The sequence below is a fragment of the Tachysurus fulvidraco genome, chromosome 23 (assembly GCF_022655615.1).
Source record: "Tachysurus fulvidraco isolate hzauxx_2018 chromosome 23, HZAU_PFXX_2.0, whole genome shotgun sequence".
Classification (NCBI taxonomy): Eukaryota; Metazoa; Chordata; class Actinopteri; order Siluriformes; family Bagridae; genus Tachysurus; species Tachysurus fulvidraco.
In genome coordinates, this window is record NC_062540.1 from 5,742,833 (window position 1) to 5,768,680 (window position 25,848).

A 25,848-nucleotide genomic window follows, 5' to 3' on the forward strand; every position below is an offset into this window, starting at 1 on the left:
AAATAGAAATTGCCCATAAAGTACAGATGGATAAGATAGTGGTTAGTTTGAAAACATTGTAGAATTACTTTAGTATGCATGAATAAAGTTACACTGTGCCTTTTAGTAAGTCCCCATGCACGTCAAACAGGAGGTTAACCTCAGGCATGTCCAGTCTGACAGCAAGAACAAGAGAATGTATGAGCCGCAAGTGTCTCGGCACCAGCCTGTCAGAAAAAAAAACATGTCAGTGCACACAGCACAAATAGGAGATGAACATGAAAAATGCATGACACCCTCACTGGCCTGTTTGTTGGCCTCCGACACAGGTTATCCCTTAGGCAATCTGTCTTCCAGCAAAGCAGTGAGAAGGAGAAGAGTCTAAAGAAGGATTCATAAATGTAAAAAATACATGTTTACCAGTACAAATGTAACAGGTGTCAACCAGCCAACCATTTGAGAAAAAAACAAAACAAAATGAGTGATTCAATGAGCCTTAGAGCATTTACAGACAAGATAGATTATCAGGTGATTTTCTCAGTAATTACTTAAAAGTAGTTAGCACCTTATTCGCTCGGTACTCCTCGTAATGTACGCCGCTTCCCTTAAAGCCATTCGGTGCACAGTATCGCTTAATGTATTGAATGGACACAGATGGCAAAGTGTTAACTTAATACAGAAGAACCTTGAAGAGGTTAAATGACCTGATATGCTTTCTTATAAGACAAATTGTATAAGTGGACATGCGAAGGTAAATGCCAGTCAATTTGTCAGGTTAGTGCTCATATATAAGATTTATAACCTAGTTGTTGTTAAACAAGCATGGTACCCCATTGCTTATCCACTGAAGAGAATTACTGCACGATAAATCATGCATGTTAATAAATGATAATACGTTTGTCCTTGCATTGACAGAGTGCTAGCTAGCATTCAAATAGGTCCTGTCATCCATTTGTAATTCTGTGGAAGGCACAATATTAAAGCTCTAATATAAACAAGGACAAACTCTGATTTGGGAGTATTCTCATACTTATCAAAAGGTATTTACTCATTTATAATTTATCTCTTATTTATATTGGTCTCAGGTAAGCTGTACAGATTATAGATACAGATACAGGTAGAATGCTCAGCTTTTAGTTACTCTTTTTGTTTCCACTGGATCGAATCTTAGCTCAATGGTGTGTTTTATGTGAGATAAACTCTTAACTTTGGTCCTTTGATTCTGACATAAACTAGACATTACATTTGTTCTATAAATATTCCCCATCAAAGTTAAATGAGCATGCATGCAAGTTTTAAGCATGAGAAAGTGTCAAGCAAGTGTCACTAGTTCAAAAGGAAGGGACTTGTTTCCATCTTCGGATTACATACGTAACTTAGTGCAGATTTCTCCTGAAACTGAGTGGGTTCTTCCTCTGTGCTTATCAAGCAGAAACAACTAACTTGTCACCACGCAATTATTACTTCATATGAGCAGTGGATAAAAGGACTCAGCTTTGCTAAATCAGCTTCAGTTATTCTTATGAACCTGGCACTAAGGGGCCTGCTGGTCCTCCAGTTGCAGAACTATGATCACATACAGATTCCTTACATTCTAGATTCCCAGGGTGATTTTCTTTGTACTCAGTCTATACTGCAAATCAAAGTTGTAACAAGAGTTCCTAACATATCCTGAGACAATGGCACTAACAATTAGTGACAAAATCAATTGGATGTAATGAGAATCCCAAAAGCCTTGCACATAGAGGCTAGAAACTGCCATTGTATTTGGTGCTGCCCATTAAATCTCTTGTTGTTTGGATCATTTTTATGTTGTAAGGCTACCAGGTTCTCTACCAAGCATACTGAGCTCAACTCTAGTGTTTTTGCATTTACCAATTAAGCCATTAGGCATGTGTTCTTGTGGAACAGTCTAGTCCAAGGGTTTCAAATCTTATCCGCAAAGGGCCGGTGGTGAAGCGGGTTTTTATTCCAACCGAGCAGAAGCCACACCCGAGCCTACTGAATATTTTTACTATCATGAAGATGGAACGTGACTTTATCTGCCATTGAAGCAAAATTATATTAACTCTCTAAATTTACTGCTGGATTGCCTAAAACATATCAAAGTGTGGATGGCCTTGAATTTTTTCCATTTTAAAAACTGAAATTGAACTATTCGGCACAAAGTTCACAGGTCCCCTTAACACAGAATTAGGTTTACTAGTTCCTTTTATTAAATCCTCTGTTAAAGATCTGGGTGTAATTATAGACAGCGATTTTAAATTTGACAAACAGTTAAATTCTCCAGTTAAAGCCATTTTCTATCAACTACGGCTTCAATCTAAGGTGTAATCTAATGCTGCAGCAAGACAAGGGCATATTTCTCCCATACTAGCTTCTCTTCTTTGGTTTTTAGTGCATTAATGAATTTACAATTTTATTGTTTGTTTTTACATTTTTGAATCCTTGTGTGGCCCAGCTTATATTTCTGAAATTATTCAATTATATGGTTCATCAAAGTCCATTAGGTCTGCAGATAACCTTCTCTTGGTTGTCTCTAGAGCAAGCACGAAGCATAGGGGTGATTGATCATTTGCACTTGCTGCTCCTAAGTTCTGGAATTCATTGGCATTTTCGGTGAGGCCGGCCCCAACACTGTCTGTTTTTAAATCTAGTCTTAAAACCTATTTTTATTCAGTTTAGAAGTGTGTGTGTGTGTGTGTGTGTGTGTGTGTGTGTGTGTGTGTGTGTGTTGTCTTTTTCCTTTGTTGTTTCACTGAACTTTTTTCTCCAGATGTACTGAACTTTGGTCAATTTCGGGTTGTGTAAGATGTGCTCTACAAAAAACAAAAACAAAACTTGAACTTGAAATTTGAGGCTATCAGCAACCTCTGCAAAGGTTGGCCACAAGCCTAAAGAAGAGCCACTGAGAGTACTTTAGGCTCTCTGTTTCTAAGCAATCCACCCATACTCCGTATCTCCAAGCTCTACAATGCACATCTTATGCATTGATAGTAACAGCTGCTGCATTTGCTGTTGTCTCCTTAACGCTTTACTCCTGCTTGGTAAAAGTCAACAGCTTACAAAGCCTGCAATTGTCATGCATCACTATCAGCATTATGCCGCACCTAGGGCAAGTCTCTGTAGGTGACTGATTAACGCTTTACCAGTACCAAGCAATTGGGGCATTGCTCATCATCTTAAAGAGCAAACAGTTTACCATCCTGCCTATCTAGGCTTCCTGTCTTTTCTAATGGCAGTCAATTTAGGCAAGCATAGTGATATATCAAATACGAGACGTACCCTTCTGCAGTGTGTGCATCAATGGGTAATGCTTAGACTGTAGATTTTGTGTACTGGATTTAATCTGAAACTCTGCCACTTGAACATCAACTCCAAATGAGAATATAGCAGGATGCCATTATAGACAAGACAAGTGAGGTCATAGTCACAAGGTGATGACTTTACTATTTGTACTTTGCAATTAAACAAGCACACAATAGAAGACAATTTAAACTTTTTTTTCATGAATACATTTTTAACTATTTATCTTTTTAGGATGTAGCTTTATACATAGTTACTCTAGAATTATTCATTTAAATTTATATAATTATTTCTAATTAATTATTTTCTCCTGGAGAAAAGGAAAACTTTTTTTTTTTAACGTAACTTTGAAAATATTGTCTTAAATTTTCACCATATGTCCATTACATGGACATGGACATATGGAAATTGTAGCTCATTTTTTTTGAAGGTTGCCAGTAATTTTGCCAATGAGGGTTCAATTGCTCACTCGCTTATTTAAGGTAGTGCAAACGTCTGGTGGTAATGTAGCAGTTGAGTCATGAGCAGAAAACATGAGAAGTTCTCAGAAGTGAAGAAGTGCAATCACACATTCAGGAAATAAATAGTGTATAATTTTCCTTCGAACTAAAGTATTGCATAAAAGGCCAAGATCAACCCCCCAGGTAGAGAATTACGTGTTAGTGCTTCGGCAAGGGATTTAAAAAAAATCATCCACAAATGTGGCTCCTTCAGAATGCATAAATAAAACACTTTTCTTTCCTCTGACAATAGCAGAAGCAGTCAGTATTACTTGGCTTAAGACCGGTTAAGTGAATCCTATAGTGCGTACTAGCTTTCTTAACTGCCGTAAGAAACTACAGGTGGAACCGTTCTTTATAAATGGCCATCAATAGGTCACTGATTGTAGTCGCTATTATGTTGATTTTCTGGTTGTGAGTAACAATTCTGTCACTTGGTTTACCACAACATCTAGCAGTTTTCTACACGATTAAATTTTTATTCATTCATTTATTTATTTATTTCTCACCTAAAATACTTCATATGTACTGTGTGGTATTCTCATCCATTGATTGATACAGCAGTAGCACTCGAGTGCTTTAGAGCTACATTTTAAGGTAAATTAAACCCACATTTTTATAACCCACAGATTTGACTTTTACATAGAATTTATAGAAGCCGGTACACCTCTGTGTGAGACGGAGGCTGTCTGTCTGTAGAATCTGTGCTGTGAATCTGGCAGTGTTCACTGCTTGCTCACTGACTGGCCCAGCTGTGTCCTTGTTTGGCTCAGTGAATTAAATAAAGAGCGAAACCACGATTAGACTTCATTCGCAGGCTGGATTAAAAGAAATTGTGCTAAGACATTCACAATTTCAAACGTCCCCATTTGAAATAGGTAAGAATAAAGGTTCACACTGCCTTTCTTGACTATGCCCTTGAACCCAGTACTTCTGAGGCAAAGCATAATTGTTTCGCTGTAATGAGTACTTTGCTTCATTTATTTAAATGTTGCTGCAGCTCGGAATATTCATGACCTGTCTCTGCTTCTCCTATACAGCAAGCCAAGGTTATTAGGTAAAACAAAATTCTCATCAATTCAGATTTGATATAATATGAATCAACTTGCAGTTAGACCCCTAAGACTTGCAGGCAGAGGTAATTATGCTTAGGGCTTTTTTTTTGCCTTCCAAATGCATCTGGAGATTTTTCATCATAGGTGGGAAGATTTTCCTGTCAGAAGGAATGCATTCAGTGTGTGAGTGTGTGAGTGTGTGTTTGTGTATGTGTGTGTGTGTGTGTGTGTGTGTGTGTGTGTATATGAAAACTTTTTTTTCTTCCACTCTTTTCACAGATATTTTCCTCAAAAGTTTCCCAGTGCAGCCTAAAGAGCTCAAGGACAAATTGTTCATTGTTGATGAGGGTGAAGGAGGCCTGTCTGACGAACACATTGCTTCTCTCAGGAGGTATGAAAAAACAACAACAACAACAAACCAACCCCTCACCATACAAATCCATCGCCGCTGACAATACATATACATTTAGATATATAATAACTCTTGTGAACAGAAACCCTTCTGTGATTTTCATTTTCATTTCTAACCTGCTGAAAACTCCCACTTCAACAGCAATCTGATGTAAACCAGAGTTGCTTAAACAAAGTGCTTGAAATACAGTAAACTATAATCATCTAAATTGTCTGGGATAACGTTTGTGTTTTTCATTCTGAGACGAATCAATTACTCCACTAGTCATCAGTAAGAGCGAAATTCAACATTTATAGTTTGGCTGTGACAGCTGTAGGATGTCAGCGTCTTTGTGTATGCGGTATGAGAGAAGCTATTAACTTGATGGAACATGATAGCTCAGGTAAACCTGATAGGTCTGTATTGCAATCTGATAAATGCTTGGATCAGGCTATTGATATCTACGCTTCCACTTTATAAAGTTAATGGCTCATCATATATCTGTCTTTATACAGATCACGTAGTCAACATGATTAAGAATACTGTAGGCATGATTATTATAGTAACATTATTCATTCATTCATTCATTCATTTTCTACCGCTTATCCGAACTTCTCGGATCACGGGGAGCCTGTTATTGGGCATCAAGGCAGGATACACCCTGGATGGAGTGTCAACCCGCAGGGCACAACCCGCAGGGCACACACACACTCTCATTCACTCACTCAATCACACACTATGGACAATTTTCCAGATATGCCAATCAACCTACCATGCATGTCTTTGGACCGGGGGAGGAAACCGGAGTACCCGGAGGAAACCCCCGAGGCACAGAGGCGGGAATCGAACTCCAACCCTGGAGGTGTGAGGCGAACGTGCTAACCACTAAGCCACCGTGCCCCCCCCCCCCCATGTAAGGATAGAAGCAGTTTTTATAAGAGCTTGTCCTTTCAAAAACGCTACAGTATAGTATAGGATACGGAAGTGACCTTAATGGAGCCAAAAGAGGCCAAGTCATTGGTAGATCATGTCAGGTATAAAAGGCAATGCAGGTAGGAAAGCAAGTCTTTCTTTTAATACTAATGATAAAGAACGTATGCTGGAACCTTTTATCGGAGTGGCTCAACGATGAAACTTTTATTAGTTGGTATTTGAAGAGACAGAGAATATTAAGCAAGCTGAAAGCTGGAATAAATGCTTTCTCTGCTTGGTTGATTTTCATTTTTGAGAAACATCTTTAGAAATGCCTGCTAGATTTACCTGCTGGAGGGAAAAGGGCACTCTAAGTACACGCTGCTTTTTAAATCCAACCATGATGTAGATTTGCATGAAGATTTGAGTGGACCCCGGAAACACGAGCCATATAGATGCGATGTGCACAACATGGGCTGCAATATTAATGGTTGTTGACTGTAGAGTTTCTGCTGCACCGTGTAGGTGTGTCCCATGGCTCATGAAATAATTAGATCTTTGGTTTTGGATTTGAAACGCTAAAATGGCTGTGAAAAGGGAGTATTTGAAGGAGAACGAATTGACTTTGGGTGTAACAATAGGTGGAAAGTTAAGCAGTCTGGGTAATTTATGCAAGTTGATGAGGAACATTAGGCCTGATTTGTTTTTAATCATCTGTTGATTTCTCAAGACAAATGGGACCATGACCAAAGGGGACAAAAGAACAGGATTGTATTATGGGCTTGTGGAATGTAAATAAGGTTTGCAGCATTGCTGTGTTCTACACAATTCTACACAGTTCATTACACATGAAGTATCAGTACTTGGAGAAAAGCTCTCAGTGTAGAGTTTTGTAGGATTTTTTTTCTGGGTTAACCAAATTGTTCCAACCTGCCAAAGACAAGCTGGTAGATGGACGGTAGATGGACTGGACACTCTACATCTGCTAAGAGTGAATCCAGGGTGTCTTTCTGGGCTTGAAAATGGCATTTTATCAAGATAAAGCAGTTACTGAAGTTGCAGGAATGAATGTTTAATGAAGTTAGGGAAAAAAGGAAAGGTATTCCAGTCATGTGGAAAAGAAAGTACACCCTTTTGAATTGTATGCTTTTATATATCAGGACATAATATAAGTCATTTGGTGCTTAGCAGGTCTTAAAATTAGGTAAATAACAACCTCAGATGAGCGACAAGACCCGACACATATTACATCGTCATTATTTATTTAACAAAAATGAAGCAAATACGGAGAAGCCAGGTGTGGAAAAAGTAAGTACTCCCTGTGATTTTATAGCTTGTAGATCCAATTTTAGAAGCAAAAACTTTGCTTCATTTCATTGAGCTACTGTATTTCTATAGCACACTTAACAACGGACATTTCCACAAAGGGGTTTTACAGAAATATATAAATTTAGGATTATTAATTATTGTATCATTTTATTCAGGAAGAGGTTACATTGGCAAGGAAAACCACCCTAAGGAAAAAACCTGGACAAAAACCAGACCCTGATTTTCCTTCATGTATAACGCAGCTTTGATACTATAGTAGGATCCAGCAGATCTTAACAGCAAGGATGTAGCAAGCCAAATGAAGTTAGAACACTTTCTCACTTGTTGAAACAACTGTGCTTACCATTAAAGTCTCTGTAAAAAAAAGGTTATAGCTGTCGATGGAAGTGAGGATGTATGGATTATTTTCAAGGTTTACCGTATAATCCATACTTATATATATTTAATATTGCCTTCAGAATTCATAGCATGGTTTTTGTGTAAATTTATTGAACAATCTAATGGTTCTGTGATAACTGGGTGCTCTGCATACAGTGCTATCCTGATCACGACAAAACGTTAAAAGCATTCACTTATGACGCCCACTCCATAAAACTCCATAAAACGTGCATTGGGACCGCTTCTAGCATATGGATAATACAGAATATTTTAATCACTGTAACAGCTTGTGAAAAGGTCAAAATAACTAGACTTATTACAAAAAAGTTGAATTAGGTGTAAATTAAGTAGGGTGGAAAAAATGGTGTGACATGAAAATGGAGAAGAAGAAGAAGACAAAAATCTACACTTTACCCAGGTGTTCACGCACGCCAAGCATGTCACACAGGGAAAGTGCTATTTTTAAATTGTTTTCAGTGTCTCGGCTGATATGCTGGAAGTGTTGCACAGTGTTCGAACAACATGCCATGGCAAACCTAACCGATTTATAAGCCACCTTTCATCCTCTGAAAAAAAATCATACAGTTCTTCAAGCATTCTTTCTTTTATAAGTGTGACCTTAATCTTCTATCGGTAGAGGCATTTATTTATGGTCTGTAGACTAAACTGCCCGTCAAATGTTTATACACTACTGCCATTATTAAATGACTAGTTTTTCTTAATTTATGGGTGTATGTTAGCTGGCTTTCTTTATTTTTTTAAAAATATTTTTGTAATTAAATATATATTAAATATTAATTTTTAATATATATATATATATATATATATATATATATATATATATATATATATATATATATATATATATATATATATATATATATATAAACATACTACCAAAGGGGTCCAAGGTAGGACAACTGGTGAATTGGGGCTAGAGTAATGGGTGCTAGGGCTCATTGATGCGTGTAGTGAGAGAAGTCTAGTCCATCTGGACCTACACAATATTAGGCAGGTGGTTATAATGTCATGGCTAATGCCATTCACCTCTCTCTCTCTCTCTCTCTCTCTCTCTCTCTCTCTCTCCATGCAAATGTTTGGAAAAAAAATATTTGATTTGAAATCAATCATTCATCCATCTTTATAAATTGGGATCCCAGTGACGCGGGGATCTTCAAGTAAGGTCAAATTCAGCATAACGGATACCGAGACATACCTCTATTTCGGCCAAACTCTACCGTGTGTGCTGAAGAGTTCATCAGTAATTCTAAGATTAGACTGTCAGTCTCCATCAGTGTTACGACTTCTGGTTACTCTCATTGTCTCTGTTTAAAGGAATCTCTAATGTGGGGCAGAAACAGCTTGAGTCAAATCTTTATAGTCTGTGTTGTAAGAAACTGGATTATTCATGGTTTCATCTAAATCAAAGCAAGCCTTAAAATTAGTATAGGTCTAAAAATGTTTAGGTTATGTTAGAGCTTTGTTATGTATAGATGCTGTGGGTGATTTCTCATTAGAACTTGTATTACTTATCAGGTATGTGCCAACTCCGGATGATATAGAGATGTACACGTCCTATAAAGGAGATGTGAGTGAACTGCACTTGGTTGATCAGTACATGATGGAGGTAAGCCTACTGAAATAATACTTTGTCTGACTGCCTGTCCATCCATCTATCCATCCATCCATCCATCCATCCATCCATCCATCCATCCATCCATCCATCCATCCATCCATCCATCCATCCATCCATCCATCCATCCATCCATCCATCCAACCACCTGCCTACTTAAAGCAATACACACAAATACAAATAAATCATTTAGAATGATGAGGTAATCTTTTCTACACGTATACAAAAACTATTTGATTTTCATTTGTATTTTTTTGTGTTTAAAGAGGTTCACATGGCATCTGGTTCAAACCAGAGGTGTGCATTGGGACTAGGATCCCGCAGGACTCAGTGAGCGCTCAGATACAAAGCTTGCGTGACAAACAAAGATGACATTGAGGGATGCATGACATGACACAGTGCTGGCATTTATACTTTCCAGTATCTTTAGGGGAATGGCATAGAAGTAGGGTTGATATGTCTTAAATAAATAGAGAAAAACTTCTGTTTTAGGCCACACCCACTTTTAGGTTTGAGCGCTCAACTGATGAAGCTAGAGATACTGACAATATGTTACACAGCTATTTATTTAATTCTCTCTCTCTCTCTCTCTCTCTCTCTCTCTCTCTCTCTCTCTCTCTCTCTCTCTCTCTGTCCCTCACACACACACACACACACACACACACAGGCCTACAGCTGAGGTTGCTTTAGGCAATTTCCAATTTTAGGTGATATCCAGCACCTTGCCTCAACACCTCCTACTTTATTTTTGATGAAACCCAGATACACTTCTCCCATTCGGATGACTATACCCACGTGTGCCACTTGTTCACATGCTTTTTTGCATTTGCCATAAAGGTCTCTGAACTCATATTTTATTTATTTATCGGCGGATCGAATGTTTCCACCATTTCATCAGCAACTTTTTATGTTAGTGTTGGAGTGAGTGAAAGACATAGATATATTTCACCGGGTGTCATTTCTTCCACAGATGTGTAACATCCCATACCTGAGCACTCGACTGGACCTTCTGTTAACTCTCAGAGAACTGCCCATCACCATTGAAGACCTGACACCGGTCAGTGTGCGCTCACTCTTGGGCTTGTTCTTCTTCTCTCTTGGATCTTTCCATCATATTGTGCTACAGCTCATTCCATTCGACTCTCAGCATGGCACACACTCTGATTTATACTGTATTGCTTTAAAATTGTGGTTCTTTAGTGGAGGAAAACTCCAAAGATGCAATCATTATTTCTAAAATACTGTATGGGGAAGTGGTAAAGGGAAAATGTATGTGCGTGAATATCAATAAGTGTGTTTGTGTGGGTGTGTGCATTTGTTTCACAGTTACAGTATAGTGCATTGCATAGACGAGTATGATCTGACAGCAGACTCGTAACTAGAAATTGGACAGTTTGACAAGGATTTTCCTAACAAAATTGTGAAATGTGTAAAAAACAAAAAAAACAAAAACAAAACAAAACAAGAGAGAGAGAGATTTCCAAACCAAGATTGAATAAAAAGCTCACTAATGCAAAAGGTAAATCTAGCAGAAAGCAGGTCCACAAAGAAATAAATGAAACAGACTTTGGGGTAAAAAAAAAAGAGAAAAGAATTGAATGCATTACTACTTACCGCAATCTGTACTTAGAACAAGGTGAAGGGTTTTCTATCGGCCAGTCTCTTCAGGGTCCTTCAATCTTATATTACAGGAAGAAAGCTTAAAAGAAGGTAGGGCCAATGAAAGAAGGCCACCAAAAACGGTTTGAAAGCCTCCACTGTGTGAACAGACACAAGAAAAAGTCCTGCTTCTATTTCCTAACTATTTTCAGAGTTAGCCTTTGTTGAGTCGTTTTTTATTCACTAACCTTTTTCTTTTTTCCCTCCCTTCTGTCCGTTCTCATTAGACGTACTCTCTGCTCCAAAACTCCCTTCAGTGAATGAAAGTGCAACGCTCTGGAAAAGCAATTAGTTTTCAGGATCCTTTATATGTTAACAGGTTATGAAACCATACAGAAAGTTATCAAAACTTGCATGTGTTTTTATTTGAGATTATGGGACACAGCAACAGAAATGCACTTGACTCAGCGTTTGTGTAGCACTGAGATTATGTGTTGTATCTAGAGGGATTTACAGATATTAAAGTTGCTGTGTACCCGCAGTGTGTGGGTTTTTTTTTTTTCTTGTTAAATGACCTATTGAACTCAAGTCAGGGAGGTTGACAGTGATTACTGGAGATGTTCAAGCTTGGATGAGTTTGTGCCACTGGTGCTCATATACTATAGGTGTGTCTATAGTACTGTACTTGTATGCATGCATGCATTATATAGTTTTCAACACAGGTTCTTGGTGCTGTTTAGAGTATCACTTAATCTTTATTAATGTTTACATCCTATTCTTCACTTCTAAATCGGTGCAAATTTACATAAGCCACAAATGATTGGCTTCCAAACGTATAATTGGTGACTAATTACTGCAATTTTACATACCGATTAAATCATACATTTAGTTCAGTGACGCATTACATTTTGTAAAACTCAGCCATTTTATATTAACGACTTGAAAGGAAGCAAGTGCTTCCATTAGGACAAAAATAACGGTGTCCTATAAAAGGAGAAAAGAGTTTAGTACATCTGTGGAAGCAGATGCTGAAATGGCTTAGCTACATTACAGGAAGATTTAGTGCACACCATCCTTAGGAATCACTTGTTCATTGTTTAGTGGTGATTTTGCCCCTATAGGCTCTGTCGGCTTTGCCTTTTGAGGAGTTTTTCTGGTTGTCTGAGACACACCAGATCCGTGTGAGCTTATTAAATCCCAATTCGAAATTGTAGACTTTAAGCAGGCATCAAACATCAAAACAACGTGAATTCAAAGAATCAAATACAATATAGCAAAATGGACAAGGCACAGAAATAGCCGTCGGGGAAAACACGGCACAGACCCGAAAGAGCTACAAGAATTTATCTTGGAGCGACAGCACCAACTGCATTCATTTCTATTTACATTTCTACAGCATTACTAAAAAGAATTCTCTTTAATCGACTACAACGATAAAGGGTCACTAACGCAGTCAGTCAAAAACTCTTTTGGGATTTAATACTGCAGGAAGAGCACACAGACAAACTTTATTCCTTTTTTTTTTTAAATAGTACAAGTTTAAGTATTTCAGGAAGATGTATGTTTTCACCAATTGTTTCAAGACTGCCAGTGACATCTAGGGAGATTCATTCCACCACCTAGGAGCCAGAACAGAGAAAAGTGCTGAAAAGCACCTTCCTGGAGCCCTGAGAGATGAGTCCAGTTCGATTCAGTACTCAGTACTCAGCCATTTATACATTTACATTTTTATATTTACAGAATTTGGTAGACTCGCTTATCCAGAGCAACGTACATAAGTGCTTAAATCTCTAGCATTGAATACATTAATGCTGGCTCACTAGGTTACATACTTAATTTATACACGTCTGTATATATGTGTAGTACGATTACAATCTGAACATTCTACGTCCACCATGTTGGCCTTCCCATGCGACCTATGACATCATATATATATATTTATATTTATATCATATATATATATATATATATTTATATATATATATATATATATATATATATATATATATATATATATATATATATATATATATATATTCTTTTTAAATTTCCTAACAGTTTACTCTGATGTTGTTAAATTAGTATGTTAATCCCTACAGCATTTACACTTTAAATGATCCGATGTGCTGCGTTTCCCTATTTTTTTAGTCTGAGAGCTCTTTCGCACCAGTCCTGTCTGTTCACGTTTTGTGGCATCATTGCATCATCCTGCCTACTGTACAGAAGTGTATCAGGGATATTTAGAGTTAATAAACTGAAAATCCAGGAAGTAGGAATCCAGGAACCAGGAAACAAGTAACTTAGTAGAATTTCAGATCATACTGAACTCTGTTGGGAGAGAAGGGTTCCGTCCTTGGCTGATACGAGTCACCAAATGTATGAACATGCTTGGTCATTAATACATGATTGACATTTACGCACTTCAGTAGGAGGAAAATCAGCATGACCAAATGTTTTTTATACCAGGTAGGTAAAAATAAAGTTTTTACAGTAAAAAACAACCAAAAAAAAAACAACAACAATAGCTCACAATAGAGATGAACATCCTGGATGCTGCATAATGTTTCAACCAAGGTGTGTGTCATTTGCAGTGTCAAAGACAGGTTCAGTAGCTGTAGGTGGAACTGTAGGTCTGGTCCCCTTGCAAAAGATCTATGCCGTAAACAAGATTGAGCCAAAGCTATTTTCACCACTGCCTCCAAATCCGTAAGGATCGTCCGACACGCTAGACGTTTTAAGCCTGCAACATTAAGGCGGATTTGCCTGCCATCTGACAGGCGGGGCGCTAGGCTGGGAAATAGGGCCTGCTCAGTCAGGGGAACAGCGAGAGCTCTCCAGGTGTGACCTGCTGCATCACAGTCTCAGCGCTGGCACCGATGGCAGATCCAGCTGGGTTTAGAAACCCAAAGTCTCACGATTCATAACCCTTACATTCAATTTACTACTTAGGTCATATCTGTCACAGCTATTTTGATTCAAAGCAATATCACTTTAGTGGATTAAAAGTCATTTTAAATGCAGATCATTGTAATAGCAGGTGTATGTGCTCTGAAGCGAGTATAAAAAAGTTCTGGCGAATGTAACGAGGATTAATATCATCTTTTTTATCGACATATTTACCAAGTCATTCCTTACTTGTTTCTCCTCAGGGTTAAATGACTTTTACCTAATATGTATAATATATTTTTTATAATAGAAGTAAAAATTTTTACATTTTTTTATGTGTAAACGGAGAAAAAAACACAAAAATGAGGTCTGAAGAAGAAGCATATCACAGCACAGTGGTATTACACAAAGTATTGCGTAATAATGTATAATAAAACAGCACGGTAAAGCGTACACTATATAAGAACTAAATATAATTACAAAAGCAGGACGAAAGACAAAAAAAAAGTTGAGCAATGTCAGCAAAAAACTCATTCAGTCCGTGGAAAATTGTATTTAAACGATTCACAGAGGAGAACTTAAGTTAAACCCTAGGCTTTCTTTCTTTCTTTCTTTCTTTCTTTCTTTCTTTCTTTCTTTCTTTCTTTCTTTCTTTCTTTTTTCTTTCTTTCTTTCTTTCTTTCTTTCTTTCTTTCTTTCTTTCTTTCTTTCTTTCCTTTCTTCCTTCCTTCCTGATTTATTTCTATTTTTAAAGTCTATATTTATATTTATATTTATTTTGGACTAGAATAGTGTACAGTAAATAGTCTTAGATAATAACCTAATAATAACCGATATATTAATAAATATCGGTTATTATAACCAATATAAAATAGCCGATAATAAAATAGCAAACGAGGTTGTTACTTTTTTTGTGATCAATTTCCTATAACATCCAATAACTGTTATTTTTATTTATTTGCTTTTTGCTTATCATTTTCTCTCGATCTGACCATAGTCTGTCCACCTGTCCGAGTGGACGTTTGAGGTCCTTGTAACCACTAGATAAATAGATTCGATTTTAGAATTGTTCCACACAGTGTCAAGTGTCCGAAATTGTTTTTCTTCAGTAGCTTCTTCCTGTTTGTCATGTTAGTTAAACGCTCATGTTCAATAAATCAGGCCCCTTTATCTGGTTGGATACAGTTTCTGCCATCGGTCCTCTTTCTGTTTTTCTTCAATAGCTTCTTTCTGGTATTTTTTTAAGGGTACTTCAGGTATAGAAATCAATAAGAAGTAGGACTAGACTGGTAGCAGAGATATTATCCTCAACAATACCAGTGGCATCGAGTTCTACTTGTCTGTTTCTGGTTATATATTTAAGTGATAAACATTTGCAAATAAGTTTATTACTCCCTGTTATCTTCTTTGCTTGTCCTATTATTCAGAACAAGCTAAATATATCCTAAAGACTGACGCTGAAGGCTCTTTTTGCATTAAGAGTTATATGGGTTTGTATCGTACCTCTTACTCAGACCTGCATTGACTGGTCTAATAGGGTATTATTTAGAATATTGTGAAGAGTAATTTCCAAGACTGCCTAAATCCAGATAAAACAATGTGTACATATCGAATACCACACCAAAGGGCACACCACCATACGAGCTTAGGTTCTGATGCTTGGGCTCCAATTATGCATTTTTTCCCCTTTCCTCTGCGTTCCCTACGTTCACAGAGAACAGCCGCAAACGACGTGCTGAAAACCACCAACGCGAAAAGCATCACCAATTAATGCCCATTGGGTCTGTGCAGCAAATCTACAGCAGCTGAACCTCCTTGCACCAGTGAAATTGCAGGAGGGCAATCCTCAGAAGGAAAATCAGCTTGTTAGCTGTGGAATTAATATGAATGTTAAACAGGCTCGCTAAATTAATGCAGTGTATCTCATTTTCACTAATTAATTAGAGGTAATGGATAGATATTGCAGGTCTGCTTTAAGGCTGGGGTCCCAGTGTGCAATTCTTTTGTATTAAGAATTAACTTCTGTTGTCACTGAAAAAAACCTATATAAAAAGTTTCAGATTAAAGACCCACACTGAAATAACAGCTGGATTCTGACTTTTCCATTTTCCGAATTATTTTAATTAATTCCCCGTGACCAGAGCTCGAGGTCTTGATTTCTTCGCTCATTGTTATTATATTCCCCGTTGCCCTCTTTATTATGAAAGACTACTGAATGTTCATAAACTGCAGAGTGTGCTGCGATGTTTGAGGTCTCTTATTAACAGTAGCATACGTGAAACATCATGGCTGCCTGTGGCGCTTTGGGAGACGACATGCTGTATCGTTTCTCTCTTTGTCTTGCAGCTGATTAAAAAGAAGATTGACATGTGTCGTCAGCTGTGGGGCTGCGAAACCTTCACGTACGTGCTTGAGTACCTGCTGACCATCGGCAATTACCTCAACCAGCATGCAGGCAAAGAAAAGGCCAAGGGATTCCGTCTCTCATCCTTAACGAAGGTATGACCCAAGTATGACCTAAAGAGGTACAAAGGCTAATAAGACTTCTCATTGGAATATAAACCTGCTATTTCTGTCCAGCTCAATCAACTCTGCCTTTTGTTTTTTTCCCCCTCTCTCTTTCCCCCTCTTGCCCTTATCCTGTAATCTCTCTGTTGTTCTGTCACGCTCTCTGATGGTGTTTTCACCCACCTCTTTCTTTGCAAATTGGACAGACACAACAGCTTCAAAAAAGGATAACTATCACATCAAATTAACCAATCTACGCTGCCTTGCAATTTCACAATTGATTTAGTTTTCCGTGTCTGTCATCGCACACGGCCGTATTCACCAGCCACGCTTTTGTTTATTTAATACACCTAAGCTGATCCCTTTCGAGAAAATTCCCTTAATTCACATAATTTGCCAGACTTTTATGGAAATGTGCTGCTGCAAACCATTTGGAAGGATTCTGCCTTCCGTCTCTTTCCCGCTCTTTTCTTTCGCTTTACATTCTCTCTCAATTTCCATTTCTCCTCTGTCCGTCCTCCTTTGCCCAAACGTGCCCCGTGAGTCACTCGTCCCCAGCTCTATCTCCAAAAGCACACGTTTCCTTTTCCTACCCTTTCTCTCATCTCATCTCCCCTTGCAAACAAATCTTGTGAGCTCACAACCATTCAGCGCCCAAAGATCCGATAGGTCACCCTTCCCTTTTACAGCTCCCGTTATTCCTTTCACTTAAAGGGATAGAATGAGAGCCAGAGAGGGAGAGAGAGAGAGAGAGAGAGAGAGAGAGAGAGAGAGAGAGAGAGAGAGAGAGAGAGAGAGAGAGAGAAGGCACTTTCTAGGCACCCAGCCTTCATTAGCCTCACAGTCCCTGTGCTGTGCATTTGTTTTGGGATTATTTCAGGCCTGGCTTAGTCGTTAGTGCAGAGGCGGTAATTTGTATCGATTGTTATCAGCTTGCACAGGAGACGAGATCTGTTCCCCCGGCAGCAAGATTTAAGGGCACTTGCTCCACATTCGAAAAGACTTCCTTCCTGTCTAATGAGACAGAGTACTTCACTGCGTTCGCTCTGTCCTTGGTCCACAACTCCACCTTCGTTTCTGTTCCTGTTTCTGGAAGAACTGAAAGGCGGTGCTGGCAGGAACCTCAGAGCATGCAGGGCCAGCTATCTTTCCGTTTTAAATTTTCCTTTTGCTGAATGTTTTATGCTGCCACCAGACTTCTGTTCCTTAGGGATTGACTGCCTCTAAATTGGTAAACAACAAACTAGAAAAAGTACAGGATTAGCCAAATCCCTCCTGCCTTTCAATTAGAAGCCACTCTTGTAGAGACAGCATTTACAATTATTCTAATAGGAGTACTACAAATAAATCTACAGGGATGTATGCATTTTATACATCTTTATTGAACAAATTTGTGTTTATTTGCAGGGATGATTGCTTTATATAAGAAGATTTAAATAAAAGTGATGTGAAATTTCCATTTCAGTTAAAGCAGCGGTGTCCAATCTTATCCGGAAAGGGCCGGCGTGGGTGCAGGTTTTCATTCCAACCAAGCAGAAGCAACACCAGAGTCTACTAAAAGCCATGAACAACTGATTAAACAGGTGGAATCAGGTGTGGCTTCTGCTTGGTTGGAATGAAAACCTGCACCCACACCGGCCCTTTGTGGATAAGATTGGACATTGCTGAGTTAAAGGCACTAAAGGTAATTAAAGGTAATACAGCAGGTAGTTCCTTACAGCCCCCGATTCGATCTTAGGTTAATATCTGTACAGGGCTCTCCCTTTGGCTGTCTGGTTTCCTCACATATCCCAAAAACATGCCGGCAGGTAGAGATAGAATGTTCTGGGATAGGCTGCAGCTCCATGGTGACCCTGTCTGTTCAGTTCCCTCTTCAGTTCTTACTGAAGATGAATGAGTGTTTCAGTTCAAAAGTAAACAAAATATTTGCTTGTAAATATACTACAAAATCAGATCTCATGCATCTCAGAACTTGGTTGACATCCTTGCCTGAGTTCCTTGACATAAACACAACTGATACGGAAAAATCAACTCGGGAGTTCTGAGTACTTCAATCTTGCAGTAGCAGAACCTACAACACTCACCCTTCTGACATCTTCTTCCGTTGACCTGTCACAACACGGTTCCACCAAAACCCTTCTGTAATATTCTGTTTGCTGTGTTTTTGTCTAACGATAATAACGAGTAAGTGAGAGTAGTTGTAGTGATCTTTAGATAACATTAGTTCGCTAGCTTTAAGAAAAAAAAACACCTGATTCACTACAGGGACAAAGAAAGGTTCCAATTTTAGTTGCACTGTGACTCTACTATGTGTGTAAATAACATGCTGTAATCATGCACTGTGTCAGTTGCACGTGGGTGTAGAATTTTGAAGTCTCTTTCTGTCTTTGGCCTTGGGTTATTCAAGCACAGATGAAGAATTTTTTTTATCTACACGCATGCTCGAATGTTGTGCCCTTTGTTCTGATAGGAGTGTTGGATGAAGTCTTTGTGTGTGTGTGTGTGTGTGTGTGTGTGTGTGTAGGTGTGTCGTACTTGTTCTTAAGGTTTGTGGTTCCTCAGGTGGAGGTGCAGGTGCATGAATGGATTCTTCATCGCTCATGGTCTGTTCTTCCTCTCTTCTCCCCATAGCTCTCGCAAGTACGTGGGAATGAGAAGAAGTTCACCTTGCTGCATGCCCTTGTTGAGCAGATCATGTTGCATGAGCCCCGTTTGGCCACGTTTTTCCAGGAGTTGACGGAATTTGAGACGGTCCCAGGGGGTAGGCTAATCAAAATTGCAGCAAAATAGAAGATTGGATTGTGGCTTTTGGGTTTCATTGAATGCCTCTTTTTTGATTGTGTTTCTGTGTACTTTGTTTTATTAGCATCAATTAAAGGCCTAACAGCTGAAGTGGATGGTAAGTATTATACTCATTAAAATAAAAACATGATCGATTGTGTGTTTTTGGTTATAGGATATCATGCTGTTTATGGTGGATTGTACAAAACGATTTCCAAAACATTTACAGTACCATATTTCATAGCTGTATCGGTTAAAAACCTGTTGCTGTTTATTTGGATGGTACTAAGTAAAAGGCTCAAGGCACAGAATTATTGGGATCTGCCGATGACTGATAGGCTGCTGTCAGGTTTAACCAAGAGCAATAGTAACTTTCTCTGCGGTGATGGGCTCAGATGGCTTCCTTCCTCAGCTTAAAGACTTGACATCGGTGTAAGATCTCCATTGTGCCAGTGTGGGCCTTTAGAAAGAGGCCATTTAAAAGAAGGTTCAGCCTCAGTGAGCTTGGAAGATGGATGATCAGTACCTTGTCTCACCTTCTAGTTGTGAAGAATGAGCTACAGAAGGTCATTCAGTACAGGAAAACATACAAGTGGAAAAACTTAGGCGCCCAGGACTCCAAACTCTCGAAAGACTTAAAGGTAATTTTTTTTGCCTTGTCGTTATATAATAAACTGTTAAAGCAAGACATTACAGGTAGAACTGATTTTAGTTTGGATTTTTTTTTTTGCTTTACTTTTAAACTGTAGTAACCGAAACGCCAAACTCAGCCGGAAGATTTCACTGTTTACGTCTGCTCACAACCACCATATTATCTAAAATATTAAGAAGGCTTTAGCTCAGCAAAACATGTGTGAATTTATGTAATTTAGATGTATACGCATCAATTAACCTTTAAAAACCTTACCTTAAATAAAACATTGGTTGAACCAAATAAGAACCAGAAATTTCAGTATCTAGATGTCCTGCATTCCTGAAAATGTGCAAATACATTTATATTCATCCGTTCACACATTCCTCCCTATTTAGAAGCTTAATTAATTATCGATAGATTTTGACATGGAAGATAAAAAGGATCTTAACAGACATAAGCCCTATTCGGACGGGATTAGTTTTACGTGGGGATGTGGAGTAATGCAATTTTACCTCAGGATGTCTGTAATATTAATTGGCCAGTTCGCACGGGACAAGACATCTCAGTAAAACTAGCAGAAGTGGGAGGGGTAACTCGCTTTATGCACCACAGTAACCTCCTTGTCTTGTGCGTATGACATTGCTTCCTGTTTCAAGTGCCTCCATGCTTGCAAAACATGCCAAAAACTTTTAAACAGGAAATGACGGAATTTTAGCGTACATATTTACAGCGGATCTATTCGGACGGGATTAGTATTACCTGAGGTAATTTTTCTGGACCTTTTTACAGAAGGTAAAAGTCGCTGTAATCTTTACTGACATTGTCCGTAATGATTACCGAGATGGCACATTCGGACGGGACTAAAATCACCGAGAAGCTCTGTAATAATTACTTTACCCCCACGTCCCCATGTAAAACTAATCCCATCCGAATAGGGCTATAGACATAAAGAGAGAAATAAACACCTTAATTCTAAAATCATTCATAGACTGGATTTGACGTGCACATTTACACATACAGTAGTTCCACATATTTTAATCTATAGGTTTAAATTCCTTGATTATCTGTAGTGTCTTGCTTTGGTCTCTGTACAGTTTTATTTCTAAGAACCTACATGAACATCGGCTAAATAGGGTAAAATGCACTTTCTGGTGGTGATGCTCCACACTCCTTCATATTGTTCCTCAAAATCACCACAATCACCAAAATTCATCCGCTTGACTGTAAAAGCTTCCTGTGATGCCAGACATTGGGAAACAAGTGGCAGCAATACCAGACTTAGAGGTCAATCGCACTCAGTGGATGAGAAAGCATTCCTCTAAATCCTGTTCTTCTTTCATGTCTGACTATAGACGGCCATCGAGAAGTATGAGGTGGATCTCAGCCAGCTGACGAAGAGGTGCACGGAGATGAGGAAACTCTACGCTGACATATTGGTAATCCCTGAGTTATTATTCCAATATCTTGTGTTGTGTTGCCCGGGGAGACAAATGAACCAGAAGCCTGCCGCTTTGTCGAGATCGGCCTTCTCAATTGTTTCTCTGCTTATCTCTACAAGGCAAAGATGGAGAAAAAAAGGGAGGGGTGTAATTCAGACATACGATTCCTCAAGGTTACTATGCTCCCTCCGTGCCATAGTGTCACTGGCTAAGCACTGCTATGATGGACATCCTGAGACATAATTTTGAGTTGTTCTAATAATTTATGCAAGCTGTCAGGGCTTCTTATTGCTTCATTAGGGATTCACAGGTTTCACTTATTTTTGATAGAGCTTATGGTTTCAATATATTTATGATTTAATGTATTCGATGTAGTGGCTTCATGATTAATTAAAATTAAAAAAAAAAAAAGCCAAATCACTGCTATAGCTGCTACAGGGTTGCTTCTAATTTTGATGAACAATATCCAAGTGATTTGTCTATTACTTGTTTTAAGCTATTATTCCACATTAAAGTTGTAGTAAAATATAAACTAGCAATCCTGTAATTGTGCTGATCAGATCTCCGTTGCTTGCACGGTGCTCTCTGTACGATGTGCTCCAAGAAAGACAAAGAAAAAGTCTTTTTTTTTCCCCTTAGTCTATAATGTACATTTTCCCCAACTGTCCCAATTTTCCCTAAGACTATCCATCATCTCTAAAAGTGTTATTGGTCTTCTGTGAGAATTTGGGCTTGTGAGAGTAAGACAGTGGTGAGTAGTGAGTCCATAGCTGGGGAAAGGGGAATTGCTTTAGTTTCACAATTACAGTCCAAAGTTTGGTCCCCCATCACTAATAAAGGCGAAGTAACTCAGGTTGGCCAGTGAGAGTAAGAAAGAAGCAGAGATAGACAACATAAAAAGACAAGACAGAGAACTTTAGGGGTTGGATTGAGCACGATTAGGGAGAAGGACAGGAGAGAAAGAGACAGAGGGAATGATAGGAGTGTAGTGCAGTGACTCCGGCATTATCAGTGACAGACTGCCTCGCCCATGTTCCCCTGGGTGGTCAAATGTCTTACTGTTTCATTGTTGTCCAGGACTGAACCCTTGGCCTTAGATGAGGCACAGAAAAGCCTGACAGCAGTGTCCCAGTGTTGATTTAAGTCGTACTGTGTTCTTTTGTTTCCACATCATGCACCAGCTTTGACTGATTTAAGATTTGATTTTGACTGAATGCTTAAAATGAAGTAATTGCGGTTTAATGTAAATTTCTTGCATTCATTTGGTCTACATTCATTCTGTTTCTCTTCAGGTGAAATTTGGAGAGCCCTTGGATCAGGATTCTCAAGAAGTGTTTGGCTGGGTTTGCCAGTTTATCAACGAATTCAGAAAGGTCCATGCAGAGTTCACATGTTGAGACTTGCTCCCATCGAAGTGTTTGCTGTTGTGTACGTGCGTCTGTGTGTGTGTGTGTGTGCGTGTGTGCTTTTGTGTATTACTAAGAAGCCTGACCTGGCCTCTCAAGCATATCAGAGAAGGCGTGTCGATCCAAAGACCATTTGAATGTCAGTCTAAACTGAAGAGCAAGGTTTTCGGTGAGCAGCCTAATCCAGGGGTTTAATGAAGGATTTGCTGGATCTATTGCCGATCCGGTGTTTACTTTGATTAAAAGTCCTGGGCAGATTTACTGGAAGCTGAAAGCAGCTTTCGCTCACTCCAGTCCATAACAAAGAGCACTGCTGGATGCACTGCTAGCTCAGGAGAAACTGCTCGCTTGGAAGCCGATATAGATCGGCTGTTACTTTTTTGGAGAGCTCTTTCAATGGAAGTTACTGGGCTGGAGATGACAAACGGGGGCTGCCAAGCTACCAGCAGCCACACAGCTGCCCAAGAATGAGGGAGGGCAGAGCAATGGTCAGAGCCAGCTGAACCCCGTACACACATTTCTCTAGACACTCCAACATGAAGACTTCACTGGACTGCTTTTGTTCCTCCTCTTCATTCAAATTAGCTTTGCAGATAAGCCATGCTTTAGATTGATTTTGCTCTGTGACTTGAGGGAGCATGCAGCTCTATGTGTCTTACATTTTAAGCAGACATCAACCGGCAGACAGATGTGTCCTTGATTTTAAAAAGCCAAATATTTTGGAATAATGGAAGTCTAGGCAGCTCATTGCTCACATGTGCCACAAAGCAGTGTTTCAAAAAAATCGATTGCCATTGAAAACTGAAGCGTTGCAGCATACATGTGAACGGGTCAGAGATAATAAAAAAGACGTGTTTGGTCATTTAAAATGAGAAAGGAAACCCAGAAAAGTTTGATTTTGACAATGTGCACAGTACTATGAAACAATAAAACTGAACCGATTAAACTGATATAATGTTTTGATTGCATATGTCTCTGGGACGTCTGCAGGCCCTGAAGGAGTTTTATAAAACTCAAATCATCATCTCTGTCTGGCAGACGAAAAATCCCTTCTCTCTGCACTCTAGATGTGCAATCTTTAATGTCACAAGAACAATAACATGGAAAGTGGACCTTGGAATGATCCAATAAGCATTGGTATTTTGCCCAATTTAACTACGGTGTAATCTGAAGCCAGTCTGGATGAGCAGAGGAAGACGTATGGATAAAAGGTTAGCCGAGTTTGTTTTGTCCATAGATGCCTCAAGACAAGCGCTTCTTCGATTCATGTGCATCGGAATAATTTATAAGCAAATGGGTTTAAACACTTTATTGCATAAAAGACAAGCCGTGCTTTCAACATACTGTATGTAGCCCTCAATAGATATATGCTGTTTTTCCATTAATCAGTGCAAGTTCACACCTTTTTTTTTTAAAAGTCTATTATGGGTTCTATAGAAATTTCCAGACTAACAAAGTACATTTGTCTGCTTCTAGTCGACTAGTTGATTCATGCATTCACTAGTCGTGTTGTCGGGGGCGGTGGAAAAAAGAGACAGTGAGGTAGACTGTAAGGAAATGAAGGCAGACAGCATAGAAAAGCAACTAAATATACTTTATTAGTCTGACAATATTTCAGACCAGATGAAGCCAATTCTACGGTCAGCTGCACATTGTGTAAGACTATACTTTTTTTTTTTTTTTTTTTTTACATTTTCACTTCTATGATATTACTGTGCATGAAATGTAAAGTTTTCTTTATTGTTTTTTTTTTGTTGTTGTTGAAATCCTACGTTCACCGGCTCCTGAAGAAATTCCTTCTGCATTTAAAATGTGCTGTCCTGTAAATCTAAATAACTTGTTAATATAAACCCTTGTACTGTGGCATAATGAATTCTGTGAAAGAGGGCATTCGCTGCTACATGTTGCATGGCACTATCCAATCACAACCTGCTTGATTAGAGCCTGGAAGCTAAGCCAGACTCATTTGCGGATGCTACTGAGGCAAGATTTGAAAAAGGCTGGGACAAATAATTCTACCCAAGAAATGCTTATTATGGATGTATATAGAAGACTCTGTTTGATGGACATGAGCTTCCATGCTGTTTGCTCTCAGTTCCAGAAAAAAACTATTTCATCTCAGTTAACAGATAGTTTGATACAGTATGTCCACATACGGAAGCACTTATCATAAACTGATCTCAGTCTTTCCTTTTCCTACTGTATATTTCTCTAAACAGGCATTGTCTTGTTTAGAGAACTAACTCATACTTTACATAACTGACCCCTGTTTCTGTTTGTCAAGAGCAAGATGCTGAAATGTGTGTATTTGTGGTGTTGTTGTTTTTTTTCTTTTCTCTCCCCCGGTTAGTTATTGCTTTGTACTGTAGGATGAATTGCTTTTATGGAAAAGCAGCATTTGAGGCAACGAGGTGTTTTGTAATTATTTCGTCATTGAGGACTGTGTGAAAAGTACAGAGTAAAATCAAGGCTTAAGGCTTTTCAGCTTTGCCTGAAGGTTAATTGAAATGAATTTATATTCAGAGTGTAGAGACGGATATAGAAAGTATAAGAGGCGAAGCTAAGCATGTGGTCATGCATATGCTTTAAGGAATTCAAATCCCATCCTATTATTAAGTTGTTGATCTTAGAGCATATTATTCAGTAATCAAAATGAATTATTCAGTTACGACAGTAAAACTAATACGCGAGATTCGTAGTGATGAGAGTCGGAACAGGTCGTGGAAGTTTATGGGGATAATAGATTTTTAGAGCAGCTAAAAGTTTGTAAGCATTTCCTGCAATGGCTCATTGCACTTATTCCAAATACACGGCCGCAGGAACGTCCTGAAGTAGTGAGTCGTTTCATTTTACAACACGCCATACATAAGCGATAATTTCCTGTCAGTCTGCAATGGCGTCTTTTTTTTTTTTTTAAGAGAACCTGTCAGTCTCTGGCTAGGAGCCATTTCAGCATTTGATCCATCTTTGTGAAGTTATAAATAACCATTCATATTTGTCTACGAGTGCTGCTTCGAATAATCTGCGCAAGCTTGTGAGTGATTGGCCATACAGCTTTTACTGTACATCAGGTATGTTACAGTCGATGGCTTAAGTCTATAATACCTTTATT

The 25,848-nt window shown here is 38.7% G+C and overlaps 1 protein-coding gene across 2 annotated transcripts in view; it reads left to right on the forward strand.

Moving 5' to 3' along the window:
* LOC113641991 (formin-H) overlaps positions 1-23,697 on the forward strand; it is a 37,534-nt gene extending 13,837 nt beyond the window's left edge. For both annotated transcript variants that reach the window (XM_027145235.2, XM_027145237.2), the window contains exons 9-17: positions 5,120-5,231; positions 9,387-9,477; positions 10,454-10,540; positions 16,315-16,467; positions 19,108-19,237; positions 19,343-19,375; positions 19,801-19,898; positions 21,244-21,327; positions 22,623-23,697. In XM_027145235.2, the coding sequence (XP_027001036.2) occupies positions 5,120-5,231; positions 9,387-9,477; positions 10,454-10,540; positions 16,315-16,467; positions 19,108-19,237; positions 19,343-19,375; positions 19,801-19,898; positions 21,244-21,327; positions 22,623-22,727 (893 nt within the window). In that variant the 3' untranslated portion in view covers positions 22,728-23,697. The remainder of the gene's footprint in view (positions 1-5,119; positions 5,232-9,386; positions 9,478-10,453; positions 10,541-16,314; positions 16,468-19,107; positions 19,238-19,342; positions 19,376-19,800; positions 19,899-21,243; positions 21,328-22,622) is intronic.
* Positions 23,698-25,848: the final 2,151 nt, after the last annotated feature.